General features: G+C 31.0%; 1 protein-coding gene across 2 annotated transcripts in view; it reads right to left on the reverse strand.

The window, feature by feature from the left end:
• Rpn1 (regulatory particle non-ATPase 1) overlaps positions 1-19657 on the reverse strand; it is a 33786-nt gene that overhangs the window by 10736 nt on the left and 3393 nt on the right. For both annotated transcript variants that reach the window (XR_013027182.1, XM_076497530.1), the window contains exons 4-11: positions 18309-18430; positions 15557-15778; positions 10491-10649; positions 9416-9560; positions 8147-8207; positions 5861-6010; positions 844-950; positions 332-459 (exon numbers count right to left, since the gene is read on the reverse strand). Coding sequence is in view for 1 of the 2 variants with exons in the window: in XM_076497530.1 (XP_076353645.1) it covers positions 332-459; positions 844-950; positions 5861-6010; positions 8147-8207; positions 9416-9560; positions 10491-10649; positions 15557-15778; positions 18309-18430 (1094 nt within the window). In the remaining variant the exon portion in view is untranslated. The remainder of the gene's footprint in view (positions 1-331; positions 460-843; positions 951-5860; positions 6011-8146; positions 8208-9415; positions 9561-10490; positions 10650-15556; positions 15779-18308; positions 18431-19657) is intronic.

Below are 19657 nucleotides of genomic sequence, written 5' to 3' on the forward strand. Positions count from 1 at the left end.
ATATGGTCCATCATGAACGTTGAGAATACCCAAAGGAACAGTAGAAAGAATCCAATACTTCATTAAAAAGTGAAAGACATATTTTCCCATTTTCTGTGCTGTAGACAAACATTTGTTATATTGAAATCAATTTTATATTATTTTTGCCAATCTTGGTAATTGTTTTTTCAAATTTTGGCTCATCTTGACAGTTTGTCAAAAAAAAAAAAAGTATATAGAAACTTGGCTAAAACTCTTACATGTTAATTCTATGATTAAATAAAATAGTTTGCATGTAATATAAACATATCTTTCCAGAAACTATAAAAGTGTAATGCTAACACAGCATTACCCAATTATGGATCCCACTCTCATGTTCATGCTGTTATGCAGGACGTAATCACACAAAAGTGCCAAGGCTGGATCACACTCATTCCTTACACCACAACTGACAATGCCACAAGCAAGAAGGGCTCCTGCCTATAAAAAAAAAGTGAAATTTATAAATGTGATAAAACAGTACAACGAGGCTAAAATTTTAAAAAATATTATATGGTCAAGTTTACATTTCTATTTCACAAATTGTTATTAATTATATATGGTTTGGAATCATTTTCTTTGTGTGCAATTATCATCATAAAACAAAGGGTGGCTGTAATAAACAAAGCTTTTACTACTCTAAAAAATAGTTAAATTCTATACTAAATAGATTTCTGAAACATTTAAAAACATACTGATGTTTATAATGGAGAACTATTTTCCCATATTCCAGGTTAAGAGATTCTTTTCAGTATTACTTTGTTCATTACTTGTAATGTAATAAAGTTAATTTAACTGCATTAAATCCTCAGTTTTTTCCATTACCTTGATGTGTTCATCAGAAGAATAGAGATATTTATCTATCTGTGTTAAACCTCCATCTACATCCCATAATAATATAAGCCCAAGGGAAGCTGTAGCACTCAGCATGCCTGTTAAACAATATTTGTACAACTAAATATTAACATACATATCAATCAAACAATATATATAACTAAATATTAATATAATGTACCAATCACACAATTCTTAATATATCTGCCAACAAGTAGATAGCTTCTTTCTATTAGCATATCTACCAAACAGTGTGCATATGTACAACTAAATAATGACATTTAACACAACTAACAAAAGTTTGATTGGGAATCAGACATGTGACTCTACGAGGTCCGTTCAAAAAATATGCGGACTGTTTGAATTGCGCAGCTCCAGTTGGTTCCAGGGAAATCCGCTTGGTATCACTAGGATCGCACAGATCAGCTGATTACGACGCCATTTCCCGATTGCAGATATCTTCATTTGTGTATTAGCTACGCGGTTTTAAGTGAAGTGCAATTTTTTCGTTTGGCAGATTTCAGAATGAATGACCTGAAGGAGCAACAACTTGCTGTGAAATTTTGTGTTAAACTTGGAAAATCTGCTACTGAAACTTTTGCTATGCTTAACACGGCTTACGGTGATGTTGCTATGAAGTGTACGGCATGTTTCAAGTGGCATGAACGTTTTAAGGATGGTCGACAGTCCATTGAAGATAATGAGCGTCCTGGACGTCCTTCCATGTCAACTGACGAGCCACACGTCGACAAAATCAACACCCTGGTGCGGGCAAATCCACGTCTGACTGTCAGGGAGCTTGCTGAAGAGTGTGGGATATCAGTTGGATCTTGTTACGAGATTTTGACCGAAAAATTGAAGATGCACCACGTTGCTGCAAAATTTGTGCCTCAGAACTCGTGAGTTTTTGGCCAAACACTCGATCACTGTTCTTCCCCGCCCCCCTACTCACCTGACCTTGCTCCTTGCGATTTTTTTCTTGTTCCCCAAACTCAAAAGACCCTTGAAAGGAAGAAGATTTGAGACGATTCCCGAGATTAAGGCAAATGCGACGAAGGAGCTGGAGGACATTACAAAAGAAGAGTACCAGGACTGTTTCAACAAGTGGAAACACCGTTGGGATAAGTGTGTGCGTTGGGGAGGAGAGTACTTTGAAGGGGTCCTAGACCTGTAACTTCTAAATAAAGTACATTTTGTTTTATGATGTCAGTCCGCGTATTTTTTTAACAGCCCTCGTTTTATAGGCAGGATTTGGAGCTTGATTTACAATCATACAATGTAAACTACCTTATCCTTCATACTGCAACTAATCTCAAGTCCACTTACAAAGTGTTTTCATGACTTACAAACTATAGTTTCCTATACTTTAATTCATCATACTGGTCTTCCTACCATCTGCTGTAACTTCAACTGTCATAATGACCTCCCATCTACACAACAAGTTTATACCATTGACTCCTTATAGAAGCAAATTGACAAGTTTAATGCACTCATGAGACTTACACAACATATGTTTAGCTTTCCTTTACATCACTAACTTCACACTGCAGACCACGATACAATCCTTAGTATGGGATGTCCTACACCCATCCTTTCAAGGAATCTTATTGTTTTTGTGTAACTTCAATGAGTGTTATTAACTACATCCTACCTCACCTAAAGATTAATACAATCCACTCTAAACTCCTCAAACCCAATACTTACAGACTCTCTGCTATCCCTGCTGTTAACTAACCCAGAGGTTTTTGGGTTTTTTTCTGTATCCACAACCAAAATAACCTATACTTGTATGCCACATACCTTCTGAACTTCCAGGTATTACCTTTATCTCTACCCCTTCCTCAAGAACTCACACAGAAACTTCCTCATTTAAAACAACTTCTCTCTTCTACTAATATACAATGTTCTACTTTTAGCACTGTAGAACCTTTCAAACATAGAGAAGTTAGTAAAAAGTACCTGAGATACATTCATCATATAAAACTGTTTGAGTTTAACTTCCAAGATCAGATCATACCTAATTCTCTGAGCTTAAAACTTCCCACTGCTATAGAATTGGTTTAATTTTTGGTTTGTTTTGAATTTTGTACAAAACCACACAAGGGTTACCTGCACTAGCCATTCCTACTTTCACATTGTAAGACTAAAGGAAAGGCAGCTAATCATCACTACTCATTGTCAACTCTTGGGCTACTCTTTTACCAATGAATAGTGTGGTTAATCCACACATTATAATAATGTTTCCATGGCTGAAAGGGTGAGTGTGTTTGGTAGAACAAGGATCCGAACCTGCAATTCTCAGATCACGAGTCAAGTGCCCTTACCACGTGGGCCATGCCAGGCATTACTATAGAAGTCTACAACAACTAGTTTTGTTCAAAACAGAAACATTCTAAACTTCACCTCAATTAAATTTATGTATCTCGCACAGCTTCTGCAAAAAACAATAATCTATTCTGACAAGAACATCACCACTATAAATTTAACACATATTTTCCCCTGCTGAACAAAAACAATGTTTTCATCAACAAAGCTCAAACATTTTTTGAAAAAAAAAGCAAGAAAACCAACCAATCAGTCAGCTTTCCATTCAAGATGAAAGGAAAACAAAATGATTATATATCAGAGTTCCAAATCTTGATAACAAAGTACACACATGAGAGATAACTCCACCTTGTAAACAGCTCTAACATAAACTTATAGCAGAAAACAGATCACAGTTGTTTTCTTGATCCATTCAATTCAGTTACTCCTTTGTCCAATTAGCCATACCCTGAAAACACTTTTCAGAACCATTAGCTTTATGCCAAAACATAATCTAAAGCTGAAATTAACCTACTCATTAAAGGTCTCAACCCATGTCCTACATTTAACAATCTAAACAGTTTCAAAATTACTTTTGGTTTACAAGAATTTGCTCGCAGCACAAGTCTTTGAGAAATTTCACACAAAAAATCCAGCAATACTGACAGTCACGTCACAAGATCACACTCAATTTAAATACCTTTGTTACTTCAACTGAAAAGGCTGAAATCATGAACTTTAATTCTAAGGTATATAATATTTTATAATAAATGTACCATTCTAACTTTACCAAAACAAAACATTGCAACTAATCCTGCTGACAAAAGTCCCATAATTGCCACCTTTAACAAAAATGAATATATCACCAAAGATTACCCAAATCTCAGCTATTAACTATGATAAAGAAGTGGACCCTACAATCCAATTCATTACAACTACTGAGGATACTTTATAATATAAAGAAAAAGAAACACACAGGTTGCAACATATTTTTCCCTAAACACCTCACTTTATATTATTTTTACATATTAACGAAAATACACACACCTAATGATCTCGGTTGCCCTATCATTTCTATGCCGACTGACAAACTTGTCTACCTACTTCAACCATTGTATCAAAGATATCCCTTGAAGCCTATCAACTTGTATCAAAAACATGAAGCAACTGATCTTTCAAAATTAACGGCAAAGGACTGCCCTTCAAATACGTGCACTTTTTTGCACTGTTAATGTGTCTTCTCTTCAAACAAACAATCCATAAAGCAACTCTGACAGGTACAGAACTTGACACTTATACTTAGGCAGACTCATTCATAGATAAAGTTTTTATTTTAAAAAAATAAATAGAGCCATGAGTACCAAACTGGTACTAATCTAGAGCAAAATGTTAAAGAAAGATTTAGAAACTAGACTATTAGAACATTATACTGAGAAATCTACGATCTGTGGATACTACATTAATGATTTTTTTTTTCTGCAATGAAAATGAAGACTCCCTATAACCCCTTTATGGACATACTAACTCCTTCAATAGTTTGGTGAAATTTACTTTAAATTACTCTGATACACATAACTGTAACTGACTTTAAAACATAGTTTTCTACACTAATCTCTATCAGAACTAATCTATACTCAAACTACAAAAAAACTGTCACCACTCAGACAAAAAATATAATACATTCAGCCAAACCTTCAAATTCAATTAACTCTGCCCTGACAGCAAGAACTATAAAAAGTGCTATTGATCCTTTAAAAGAAAAACAATTACTAAAATGAGTTATAATTACACTGTCCAATCAACTGAAAACACTACCAATATCTAATACAACAATGCCTTGAGACATTCACCAGATAACTGTCACATGCTCTACTGGTTATCAACCACAATTCAAAATTTAAAAACAACAAATAATGAAGAAACTCACTCACCTCCTTTAATTTAATAATAAATTAAAAAAACAAATAATTTAAAGAAGATTTGAACACCAACTGACATTAATCTTAATTCTGTGGGTTTTGACATTTGTACATTTCTTAAAATCACAAAAGTTCCATACTCACTATTTATTCTGGAATTAATTATCATTCAATCATTTGAAAATTATTATTACCATTCTTCATACCTGTAAGGATTAATCCATACTTTTATTCTATTCTCCCTATATATTGTTTTCTACTCATACTTTAATTTTTTGTTTGAATACCTATAAATGTTACATTAAGTCTTTAAAGTTAAGTTTCCACTTTTTTAAATAAGCTATTGCTGCATTTTTCCATATATTAAAGAACTGTTTCCTGTATTCAACCTAGTACTAAGTTATTGTTGTCAACACTCTTCTTTGTAACATTTATTTTCACCTTTGTCATTCTTTTTCATATTTTATAACAAGAGCTAAACACATGCCTTGAAAATTCCAATGCCTAACACACGTACCCTAACTCCCTGTTTACTTAGGACTGGTAAGCTTTCACGTCTGTCTCAACAAACACTTGACCTGTACTTATTTTTCTCTCTTTAACCCCTAACCGTACGTTCCTGATGAAGAATAGCCAACTACTCTAGAAAACTGCCTGTGAAGATTTACTAAAGTAATAAAATGTTTAACAGTTCAACTTAGTAATAAGATATTGCATACAGAGAATAAACAAACAATAAAATTTCATACAACATTAACTTATCAAAAGTAGAGAAAATTACAAACCATGTTCTTTGTTTTTATACAACCATTTATTTCCATCTTCTACAAGTAGCTTATCCTGGCCAAAGGCAGCATTGACCAGTCCATTAACAAAACTAGATGCTAAGTTCTGTCTTGCTGAATCAACATTGCCTCCCTGTCCAAAAGTTGGCCCTGAAATATGAATTGAAATCTATTATAATATTCAAATGTCTACATTTAGTGACTTAAAGAAGAAATTTAGAAACTCAATATTTAATAATAAAACTATGAAATAACATACTTTAAAAATAAGAATAAGCTTTCTAGGATTTCCAAAAATAAATGTACATAAAAGTGCAGAATTATATTGTAAAACCGTATTGTGCAAGGACCTTTCTATTTTTACACTGGTATATTTCAATTTACCAAAGACTGACCAAGCTGTAACATCAACCATTGATGGAAATGAAACAGACTTTATTTTGTTACAACTAAATATTCTACTGGTAACATAAACTAACCTGGTAGAGAGCAATCAAAAGCTTATAGACAGCAGCTAATTATAATTTTTGTTTGAAAGGCTGATCCAAGCTAATGCCTTTACATATTTTTAACATGTGCTTAAATAAAATGTAATGCCTTTTAAAATAAGACTTGGTTTTCAGTTAACTTACAAAAAAACATGAAATGTTGCACAACAAACCCCTGAAAAACACATACCATCTTACAAAATAAATAACATTATCATTTCATGCAGAAAATTAAATATTGAACACCAATAATTCACAACATTAGTTAAGTTTTTAATAACAAGGCTCAGATCAACTATAACTTATTTAAATATGGTTAATTTTACAGGTTTTTTTTAAAGTATTTTATTTTATTTTTTATTTATGTTGCCTTTGTAGTTTCTTCTATAACAGTGTTTACTACTGATGTTAGAATAATGCTGGTGTCAAATGTTTATAAGAACTGAACTAGTTAAATAGCAGGTTATTGTACCTTTCTAAACCCAAATTTACAATCACATGCAGTGGCGAGATTAAATAAAACCAAATTAGGTGGTGTTTTAAGTAGCAATGACATTTCTGAAAAGTTGTTGGCTGACTAGATCACATAAACAAAACACTTTTGAAGTATTTTATCAATATTTACTTACTCGATGTAACTGAATCAAACTTAACAGTTCAAAACAGATATAATAATTAGTACAATTTCCTCAATCACACTAAACAACAATCACTAAAGGGACATTTTTTGTTTGGACCATATTCAATATAGTTAGTAAGTGATAAAATCTTATTATAATTTACTAAATTTTAACTGTTTTAGAAAAAAAAAACTCATAAAAAACAGCTGTAAGTGAAATTAATCCCAGCTTTAGGAAACATATTTGAAAGTTAACAATTTTGAAATAATTGTGTGTATGTAAAAAACTGTGTTAAGCAATTTGTTGTCACCAGAACTTTAAATAGGTCAAGTAACCAACAAGTCTTCAACAGCATCAACTATTACTCTGTTTCTACATTTTAGTCTAATTAATCAAATAACCTCCAAATCACTGAAATAAAGATTTCAAAAAGGAATTAACATAATATTGTTTGTTTGTTTAGAATTTCATGCAAAGCTACACGAGGGCTACCTGCACTAGCCATCCCTAATTTAGCAGTGTAAGACTAAAGGAAAGGCAGCTAGTCATCACCACCCATCTCCAACTCTAGGGCTACTCTTTTACCAACAATAGTGGGATTGACCATTACATTATAACACTCCCACAACTGAAAGGGTGAACATGTTTGATGTGATGGGGATTCAAACCCGCAACCTTTGGATTATGAATCGAATGCCTCAACCACCTGCCCATGCCAGACCCAATGTAACATTACTAGAATACTGAATTGCAAGCCAGTAAAGGATCATAAATAGACTACACAACACTATATCCTACAGGAGCACTAAATTAGAAATTCAAACCTTTACAACAAAACTTTCCACAGCTACTATTTGTAATTAAAATTATGCTTGTCTGCAGATGTATTTTAACAATTCATACTAATCAGCCCATTATATATTTCAAAACACAGCCATGCAAAAATTATATTTCAGATCTACCTCTTGTCTACCATCAGTGATTGATTGTCAAGACTTTTATCCTGAAGAAAATCTTGTGAGCAAGTGCTAAGTATATCATACTGGTGAAAGAATATAACCAATGTTTAATATTCATAATAAATGTCATGCTTGAATGCATGTTTCACTGGAGTTGGCTATTTAACACTGAAACATTAAATATTTTATTTTGTTCAGCTCAAACCAGATAAAACTTACTTGTATTATCTAAATGAGATTTGTAGATATCTTCAGGAGTTTTGGGCTCCATAATGTCTAGCTAAAATAAAGAATCCAGGTTCAAAAAACATCAGAGAAAAAATATTTTTCTCTTACACCATATTTATTGAATAATTTTTAAGTACATGCAACTATCTTTTATAATGTTAACATTAACAAGAATGGTTTCAAATCAAGTTACAATTTCCCTTCCACATTTTTATATCCACCTCTGAGAGACATAATCAGAAATATTTTAATTTCTAAACATATATGCAGAGTGAAACAGAATATTCATATTGGTTAATTACAGAAAAGTCTGAGCACTCAGAAATCACAATTTCCCAAGTTTTCCCAGGTGAATGAAAAAAAAAAGTTCTGGTGCTACATATAAAGGCTGTAAAGATTTAACTTTATGACTATCAGGTACTTATGTTTTAAGAACTCTCACATTTTATTCAAAAAATAAAACTAGTGGATGAAATTGTTTTAAATTTGACAATAACTTTCCCAAAGATACATAGTTTCAGAAAAATAAATTATTTAGTTTTGATTTTTTTCTACAACTTCTACAAAAAAATTTATTATTTAATGCACTTGTCCACTTTCAGACCCTGAATAGCTCACCCACCAGCTTGTCATGTGTAAAAAAAAAAAAAAACTATATCTTACAGATTTCACATTTCATTAGCACAATCTCTAGAACCAAATCAATTAAGTATATGTACAGTTCAGGTAAAGAAAATACCAGATAAAATAAGAAGTTTAAGTACAAAGAATATGAAAATTTTCACACAAAGAAATTTTTAATCTTAAGATGAAAACCATTTCGTGCTCAGAGTAGTCAACACTATGACTTCATATATTCATTGACAAATCTTTAGCAAAAATATTTAACTAAATAATATGATTCTTTCATGTATAAAAAATTTGTAATATTCACTGAAAGCTTGTCAAATTTCATGGAGATACACATAACATATTAAAAGTTAAACTATGGATACTGATAGTTACAAAGTCAATCTGATCCACCAACCTCATAAGTAAGAACTTAAAGGTGCTTTGTTGTTGTTTAGTAAAAAGCTGCACAATGAGCTATCTGTGCTCTGTCCATCATGGATATTGAAACTCAAACTTTAGAGTCATAAATCTGCAGAGTTACCATCAAGCCACTGGAGGGTTTTACTAATGGGAGTAACTGTATTAATGTTTTTCAATCTAGTAAAGATAAATTTTCAGTTTTAGCAAATCTCTTGTCTGCAAGCTTACCTCTCTGGCTAAAGCCAAAAAATGGTTGTTTAAATGTGAATTAGACATAGTCTCAACCAGATCATCATAATCATCTAAATCTTCATTCAGCTCCAGGAAAATCTGCTGCCTTCCTAACATGAATGCCATCTGTTTCTGGATAGAGCTACAAAAAATGTTGTTTTTTTCTTAAATTCAAGCTTATAATTTTAAGTTATACATTCAGAGTTAACAGTTTTTGGTTTATTTATTATATACATTAACTCTACACTGTTCAATCCAGCAGAGTTCATACTGAGAATACATGAAAATAAGTAATTCACAGAAAGCTAAACCAGTACCTCTTTTTTTTTAGTTTTGATTACAAGTCAATTTACTCAATACATCATCAGAAAAGCGAAGTATTGGCAAACACAAAATTGGTGCTAATGGTTTTATTATTATTAAGGATGACCAAATACAAATTTTAAATGAAAAACAAATGACATTATAAAATGTTTCCAGTAAATTATCAACAAAACGTAAATACTGTTCTCATCACTTGAATTATTAACAAGTATTAGGATGAAGTTTCAAGAGTCTAGCCCCACAATACAACTAAAAACAATGTTATGTTTCTGTAGACTTGTAGAAAAAAATAAATTGTCATCCAGTTATCGTTAACATAGTGTTTTAACAATTTGGAAACAAGGTTTTAGAAACAAGGTTTTTTTATTTGGATTTTAAGTAATTTTATTGAAGAACCATTTGAAAATCTTCCAACTTCTCCATAAACACTGAATGTATACCGGAAGAATTGACTTTGGAATAATAGAGTTCCTTAATTTGGGAAATTAAGGAGGGGGAAGGGGCATTACAGAATAAAAAGGTAATAAAAACAATGGCATAAGTTCCACCCACGTCGAGCATGCTTGCACAACAAATCAATATTTATCAAGCATTTACAAAACTAATACTGCATTGTTTCTTTCAGGATAACAAGTGTGGCAAACCAAAACAAAACTTTCTTTACCAGTGACAAACATTGAACTACAAAAGATAAAACACCTTTAAATTAATTTTAAAAATAACTCAAAGATATTAAGGAAAAACTAACTTGTCTTTACAAGAAGTAAATATTTCTTCTACAAGCTTCAAATCATTTAACTGCATAGCCAGTCTTAGAGCTTCAGGGTAACGATTGTACTTCCGGAAAAGGGACAGAGCAGTCTTTAGAAGGTAAGTGTTTTCAGGTTCAGGAACATAAGGAACACAACTAAAAAACAAATACTTTTAAGCATATACCAAAACAAAAATTCTTGAAACATACAAAGATTTAGGAATTACTAGTTTTAGTTCCAATGAAACACATGTTCCGAGTTAAAATTACTAATGTGGTTGAATGCTTAAGTTACTTTTAATATTACTTTGAGAGCTTTTCAACAATAAACATTAAATAAAAACAAATCTAATCTTAGATAAAACCAGAATGAAGATATTCTGCATGCCACTTTCAACATGTTGTAAAAATAAATTAGTCAATATATATCATTTATGTATTTTAATTTTCATAACAATTACTAATTGTTAATTTTAATACATTATATGACCATTCTTGAGTATATATTTCATAAGTAAGAACATTCAACATTGAAAAATACACAATAATTAACTATACAAGTTGAAAGTAAAATATACAATTAAAAACTCTGCATGTTTTACTGGAAAACTTTCCACCATCTTCAGAAGATCAGAAGGAAAATACTAAACATTGATTGGAAAACATTCTCTGTGGTCTTAATAATTGATAAAAAAGGTTGTTAATTTTTAAACAAATACATCAAACAGCTATTAGACAATATAAACTATACAGCTCACAGACCTACAACTCATCTAATATTATCAGAATAATTATATTTTGGTTAAAAACATTTTTGTACATTCAATATCAAAAATACAAAGAGAACAGTTCAATTTTATTTTTATGAACTTCATGTAAATAAAGCTTCGATACTCTTCTATGTTTATATATATACTTTTCACCATATATCAATTTTGTTTCTGAACCATATCTTGAAATGAAAGAAACTCTTATTGTAATAGAAATTCTCAAATATATTATCTGGTCAGTAGAAGTCACATACTGTCAAATATGTTTCTATATAAATAATCACATGTTTATCCTTCAATGTGACAGTGTTGGTTTATATGGGCCCATAAATCAGTGTACCATTCATTATAAAATATTCTTTAATATACATTAGTCATAATTTTACTTCAATTTGTTGTTGTCTTTTCATATTCTCACTGAGTATGAGAAAATATTATGTATATTAAAGTTAGGGTCTTTGTTTTTATTTGATTATTCGATGGTTTCAGTTTTCTTCATTTCTTATTTATTAAATTATTCCTGATTTTGTATTATGTTTGAAGGCTTGAAATATGGTAAATTGATTTATTCTTCCCACTAAAGACAGTAACACTGAGGTTTCGGAACTGGTTTATGAAATACAATAACTGCATGAAGAAAGGTACAAGAATGGATCTTCACTTACATACACATGTACCTGTATGTGCATCCTCATAAAATAAGTGTAAGCCTTGATAACATTTAGAAAAATTATACTAAATATTTATATTTTTGGTTCACCCTTAATTGATGGCAGTAAAAAGGGAGAAACTAGCTCATTACATGACATTTTATATTCTAATATTGGTTATTCTCTATCATTCAAATATCAACATTATGTTCAATGTTTGTTATCCATTATTTATCAAATTTCAATATAAGAAAGATTTTCCTCTCTGATGTACATAATTCTATGTTTTTAAAATTAAATCCCTTAATGTTTCTTCTTTTCTCACTTGGAAAACTTCCTTTTATTTTAACCAATTTTCACTCAAATTAGGATTTTAGTTCAAAATCTACTATTTGTAGTTTTTGTTAGAAATTATTCAACAAACTGATATAAATTAGGAATTTGGCACAAAATAGTTACCAGAAAGGGGGACACAACATACAACCAATCATGGTAAGTCAGGAAACTGTTTGTGAATACATGTGCAGGAAATATTTAGAAAGGTACGATTCAACTTAGGTACAGGTGACAGCTCCTAAACTTCATATATAAATATCAGATATATCTTAACACTCTTCATTAAGTAACTAGCAAGTCAGCTATATGAGTACAGTTCTCTTCCAGGAATTATATAAAGCGGCCTGCAGAACTTGATCTCTACCAAAACCTGTCACCTGCTAACACCATTTTCTTCACATTTAATCTGTGTCTTCTGTCTTCATGATGATTTATGAAACTTGTATTGCTAAGTACTTACCATACCTGAAGACAGACATGCCAATGTTGTATTGAAACATGATGTATATTCCACAATTGAGCTTATAAATCATTGTTTGCTTACCTATTATTATATTAGCATAATGTGCTTCTTTATAAGTATACTGCACGATGATACACCACTATTTAATCCTACGCTACTACCATAAGAAACACTGTTAATTTTATTAGCTAATCAAATATCATACAAATTCTCAAAACTAATATTAAACATCCATTTTCATAGTTTCTTTACCAAGTTATTAAAGCTAATTGTTACACTTGTCTACACCATTCTACTCATCTTCTCATTCTAAGTATTAATTAATCTTTTTAAACAACAGCATTCAAAACTAAAATTGTGATGAATTTCAAAGTAATAATGTTTTCTAACTGAGACATTTCTGCACATATGTACTTCCACAGTTTACCCTAAGCCTGCAAGTTATAACTGAAGCTTCTCTCTTCTGTATATACAGTGAGGTTGGAAGACTATTTCAGTATTTCATTTGTATTTGCTGCACTTATTGTACTTTTTAGGGTGGCCAAAGGGTAATACTACAATGGTAATAATAATGAGCTATCTGAACTGACAAAGTTTACTTGATGAAGTTCAGTTGATTAAGCTACTCAATATGACAACTGCTCTGAATACATTTATGTTATATTGGATCAGTAGTATACTGTAACTTGAAGCAAGTTATGATAACTCAGATTTTCTTGCTTAACAAACTCCAAACTTAAGTTATTCCTTCATAGCAAACAGTTCATGTTTTGCATGTTGGGTAAATTGCACATCTACAAAATAACCCTTGGGCTAAGAATCAGAACTTTTAGCATATTCTCCAATAGCATGTTTGTGCATGCCATATTTGCCATGACAGACACTTACAGATTAATATTTCTATTTACTTTGTTTTTAAAACCATAGTTTCACAAAATACAATCTGCTTGATGTCAGTCACCATCAAATGCTTGTATGGTCAATTGTCTGATATGGACTCAAAATACTTTAAAATGTAATATATACACACACACACACATAGGCATGTTAAGGAATTTGAAAATAAACAGCTGAAGATATGTGTAATAAAAACTGTGCATATATTAGGAGCACACCTTACCAGAAAAAATGCATGTGCATAGCTTCATTTGTGTGAGGAAGTTAAATAGCACAGTTGTGTATAGTAGCACATTACGCCAATACAATATAGTAAACCAATAAGTTATAAACATAGTGAAGGGTTTTTTACATAGAGAGCATACATATTGTGACACAGCACCAATCTTGTTCAGGTACAATATACAACAAAATAATTAGGGTTTTTATACAAAATAAATATTACAATTTCTAAAAACACCTGAAAACAACATACAGAAAAAGTAATTAAAATATGATTTTGTAATGACTTTGACTCTGTATAACATTATTACTTTGACACTAATCAAGATAAAATGATTTTTCTCTAATTATGTAATTGTGTTTGTATTGTTTTTTGAAGAAAAACATAATGGAACAAACAATATTTTGTGAAGTTGACTGTTAGTTTTACAAGCACGTTTGACAGCAGCAGGTTTATTCGAACTTGATTAAAAGGACTCCTCTAATTTAAAATGCAATCCATAGCCCCAAGGCTTCTTGTTGACCAATCGTTCTGCTGACAAGTTTTGTGGAAAGTCCCCTCATATCCCACACTTTTACTACTTCACACATTTAACTGGACAAAGAGAAAAGGTAAATGTATGTAGTGCATGTACTTGGAGTAATAACAACACTACAAGTATAGCAGATGTGAACCACTCAATGATAAAAATGGTAAGATATGTGCATTTTAAGCACATTTTATGAAAGATATTTGTGGTGTACTTCTGAATACATAAGTAATTTGATTACTTTGAATCTTCTATATGTAAATTCTTATCTGTGTAGATACTATGATTTATACTCTATCAGTTTTATGTTTAATATGTACTGACTATTTTTAAGATCAATTTGTATTATAGTATAAAAGGTAAGTTATTTTCGCATTAGAAAGTATGTATTTTAATATCACCAAAAGTCAGATCTGGTTCATGTTATGATAATGTGGTAAAAACTGAAATATTCATTCTTCATCACATGTGCGAGCTTTGTCATCACAAATAATGAAAATTCAAAAATCTTAGTTCATACTAACAAATGTTCAGTTGATATACTTGTAACCATGTGCTTTACAAACATGTTTGTGTCTATGCTTCATATAAATCCAACTAACAAGGTCATGTAAAGAAAGCAACTTTTTCCATACTAAGTGATACAAAAAGTGAAAAAGTAACATTTTCACCAAAAATGGATTTAGATCTATTGGTAACTTTACAACAAACAAGCAATCATGGAAGTAATCTTTTATAATATGTTAGTTCATACTTGTTAGCATTGGGATTGATAACTAGCTGTAAAATAAGAAGTCACCCACCATATACATACATTTACTGATAGAAATAATGACACAAACTACTGGCTAACCTTAACCGGTTACTTTTTGTTATAAACCCACTCTTTTAGAAAACACCAGCAACCAATAATAATTAACCAAATTAATGCCCTTTTGAGTTCAGAAGGATTAACAAAGTAGGTTTTAGAAAAACCTTAAAATATAGCAGAGAATTTATAATGTACACGTTACCACACATAGCTTTACAAGAAGCATACTAACTTCTACTGCATGTTTAGTTTTTCTCATTTTTACCATCAGTTTCTAAGTAATGGTTTGATCCTCATCAGTGCTGGGTATTTCAGAATAATCCATAAAACTTTCTCAAAGAACTATTTGAAAAATTTCACCTGTCAACATTCAACTTCCCTTACCTGGTCAGGTACAGACAGACACGAGGGTAAACATCTTCATCAACATAATTTTCAAGAACATCAAGCTGTTCAATCTCCATCAGTAAATCACATGCTTCAGCCTCTGCATTGTGCGACATGTGATATGGTACAATTTCTTTTGCAAGTTTCTCTAAGTGTTCCCTTTCTGCACTTTTCTCAGTCAGGTCTCCCCATTCTTGTGCAATTTCTCCTGCTAAGTGTCTGTTATATTTGGAAAAAGTTTGACATGAAATCTCTGTATCTAGACAAGTTATAAAACACCAAAATCTACTTTTTTTTTTAAATTAAACTCTTCATACACCTTTATTCACATGCACACAATAACTATTTTTAGCCTCTGTGCCATTGGACCCAACAAATCTCTCAAATATATATATACTATTAGCTGACCGATACTTATGCAACATCTTAATAAATCAAATTATACATTTGTATGTTTTTACTGATTTTCAGGATCTAAGATTTTATTTTAAAATCTAGGAAAAACAGATGTATTTCACTAAGCATCTTGTGGTGGTTAGAACATCTCAGTCCTAGAGAGCATCTACAAAAACTCGTAAATTGAAAGACGTTATCATTAGAAGTTCATTATTGTCATTTGAAGTATTCCATTCAGTTTTGTTTTCTTTTATATGGAAATATTTTGTTTATTTCATTTTCCTATGATTGGTAACTCTTTTTTACTCTCTCCGTAATATATATAAATTCTTCTATATTTGTCTACTTATGGCCACTGAAAAAAACTTTTAAAATGTCGTGGTAGGGTTCTCTAACTAGAAGTAGTAAACTAAACTACAGTAAAGCCTAGTTACTCTATGCATAAGCAATCAGGATTATTCACAACCTAAATTACTTGTTCACACTGACAAATCTCCACAACAGAAAACTTGTCATACACTGTAGTAAGAGTAAATAAAGGACCATTTCAAAAATGAAAATAGTTGAATGGGGCCACCATGTTTGATTTAGTACATAAGCCGTATCTCAACAAAATAAAAAAGATACGAGGTACTTATTTTATATTCTAGCTTGGTAATAGTAATTTGAGTTCTTAATTTGTATGAAACTACAGACTTAGTATTTTGACATCACAAACATCTAATTTTAACAGTGATGCATTCAACATACCATGTGACTCATTAAATTCTATGTTTGGATGTTTTCTTTTAATATTTACCTTTAAAGTAAGAAATTAACTCATACACAATATTAAAGTCTGAATTATAATCTACAAGTTGATTCCAAACTTATTGACATAAATTTATAAAACAACAGTTCAATAAAATGTTGAATACAAGTCAACAAATGTGATGATATAGCCTTTGAACCCTGACCCCTTGTAAAAGGGTTAATATTTATTTTTAAATTAAAAAACATTAAATAACCTATAATATTAAAATCTGAATTGTAATCTACAGTTTAATACCAAACTTCAAGGAAATAAATTCATGAAATAGGGGTTCAATAAAATTTTGAATACAAGTCCACAAAAGTGACAACATGACCTTTCACCCATGACCCATCTAGAAAGGGTCAAGCCATTTAGCATAAACATTTATTTCTCATTTTATAATCTGTAGTAATTATAGAACAAAAAAAGCATAATTTAGTTTCATTTCCTAATTTTATATGGTGGTTACAGGGTCAGTCAATTTGACCAAACCCATAGAGATATTTGTTAGTAAAAATAATATAAATATAAAGTTTTTTGTCAAGAATCATTTGCTAAAACTATCTGGACATCATAAGGATTTCATGTGTACAAATTGAAAATTTAAGGATGCATAAAAGTATTTTTGATCTTAAAATGAAAATTACTTTGCATGTCTGATAAGTAACATGCAAAAACAAAAAAGGCCCAAGAAAAACACTGCTTAACAAACCTTAAGAGTCAATAAAAAGATCCGATATTTTGTGTAAGGAATCCTTGCAATGTTTACTGATAATCAGCCAAATTTTGTGAACATGAGCTCACTAATTTAAAAGTAATAGCATGAAAATGGTTACAAGCACAGAATGGTTACATGGTTGGTACCACGGAACAAGGTTGTGCTAAAAGAATTAATAAATAATTTAGCACACCCTATAAAAATTAGTTTACAGCATAATTTGAATTCATGCCTCTTCTCAGATTTATTTACTTGTGTTTTTAAATATGAAACTTAAAAGTTACCTTAATAAAATCTGAAATTAAGAAGATATCGTATCACCAGTGATATTCGTGATGTCCTAAAAACACGTAGGTCCAAGAAGTCTTGACGAAACTGAAATAAAAACCCTTTAAACCGAGCACTTTTGAAAAGTGGACCTTTCTTCTTCAGATTTTCAATCATCCCAGAATGCCCCTGAAGAAGAAAGGTCCACCTTTCAAAAGTGCTCAGGTTATAAAGGTTTCTATACCAGTGATATTCAAATGTTAATAAAGGCATAAATTAGTGAATAATTTATTTTGTGGTAGAAAATAAAAAAGGTTAAAACATCTTCAAATTTCACACACATTTTAATATAAAAGCAAGAAAGCTATTATTGGCAAATGTGATAAACACTTCATGTGTTCCAGACAATACTTTTATATTAGAAGAAGAGAAATGTTGAATTTTTCAAATATGTGGAATGATTTTTTTTTAAAGCTGGTGCATTCTTTGTTCACTGTAGAATACTGAAGAAACTGTCATAACCTAAGAAAGGAATGACTTTCTCCATTACTACTGTATAGAAACAATCCACTAACCTAACATATTCATGACCCCAGGAACCAATAGGCTCACGAGAACCAAGAAGACGATACTTCAGGCATTCCCGCTCTTCACTTATAGTCATTGCCAGAATTGACACAATATCAGCACAAAATCTCTATTGGAGAAATAAAATTACCAAATATTATATCACATACATAATCTAAATTAATTTGTCAATTGGCAGTAATTGTGTCTATAAACACACGTTTTACATCTCTACATCATGTAACCAAAACTTTTAATACAAGACACCATTTAAATGATTTCATAATTACTACTGAATTCAAAACTTTATTATAGTACTGACTCATTTTTATCACAATAACAACCTAAGTCTCATTACTGACAACAAAGAGTTTATGAATTTGGTATGATAGTTTGCCATATAAACTGAAATAAGTTAAAGGTACAATAAGCTTCTTGGTTACATTTAATTTGTACTCAACTACCAAGATTAATGTTAAGACCTCAGCTGGTAAAATAGAGTACCAGAGTCAGTTAACTTAAATTACTCTTGAAGATGGTAAGCTGTATTATGTTCAACAGGTATGATATTTCCTTATACAATTCTACTTAAACAGGCATTTCAGTATTAACCAAAACCACAGCAAGATGAATCATTTATGGATCCCTTCAATATTATCAGAGGAATTAATCCACACATAAAGGAGCTTTGTTAAACAATGACACTTCCTACACTACTTTTCAGAGTTAGAAAATAAAATCTTGTATCCAAAACATTCTGTAACCTGTCCTCACACTCATATTAATTCATTTAGGACAAATACATGTAGCAAAATCTGATGTTCCACAAGGAAAATTTTCCATTGTTCCAAACACAATGTTTGCTACTATCAATCTCACTGGAATAATTCCTAGATCATTAATTGCAGCTCATTTGAAAGATCTTATACACATGAAGCATCACACACCCTACAGATGTTTACAGTCCTAGACAATAATATTTGAGAGCTGTTTTTTAACATCAAATTTTCATATTCTACGAGTTCAATCTGCAGTCATTTTGAGAAATTGACTACAGTTCAACATAAGCATAACATGCTCTCTTCCATTCCACCAGAAATTTAACCAGTGTGGACTTACATATGCAAGAGCAGACAAGAATGTTTTCTGTACAAGATTTTGCAATTATTACACACTGAAGAACACTGGGTTTGTTGTATCAAGATATTTCACCTACAACTAGCTGTCTCCAATGGCTGTTTTTTGTATCATTCAATACTGATTTTGCACTGCAAAAAACATGTACAAATGAACTAAGGAAAATTCTATTACTAAATAAGGGTGTTCAATTCTAATGCTTTCAGCTCAAATAGTGTAT

The sequence above is a fragment of the Tachypleus tridentatus genome, chromosome 4, assembly GCF_004210375.1.
Source record: "Tachypleus tridentatus isolate NWPU-2018 chromosome 4, ASM421037v1, whole genome shotgun sequence".
Taxonomy (NCBI): Eukaryota; Metazoa; Arthropoda; class Merostomata; order Xiphosura; family Limulidae; genus Tachypleus; species Tachypleus tridentatus.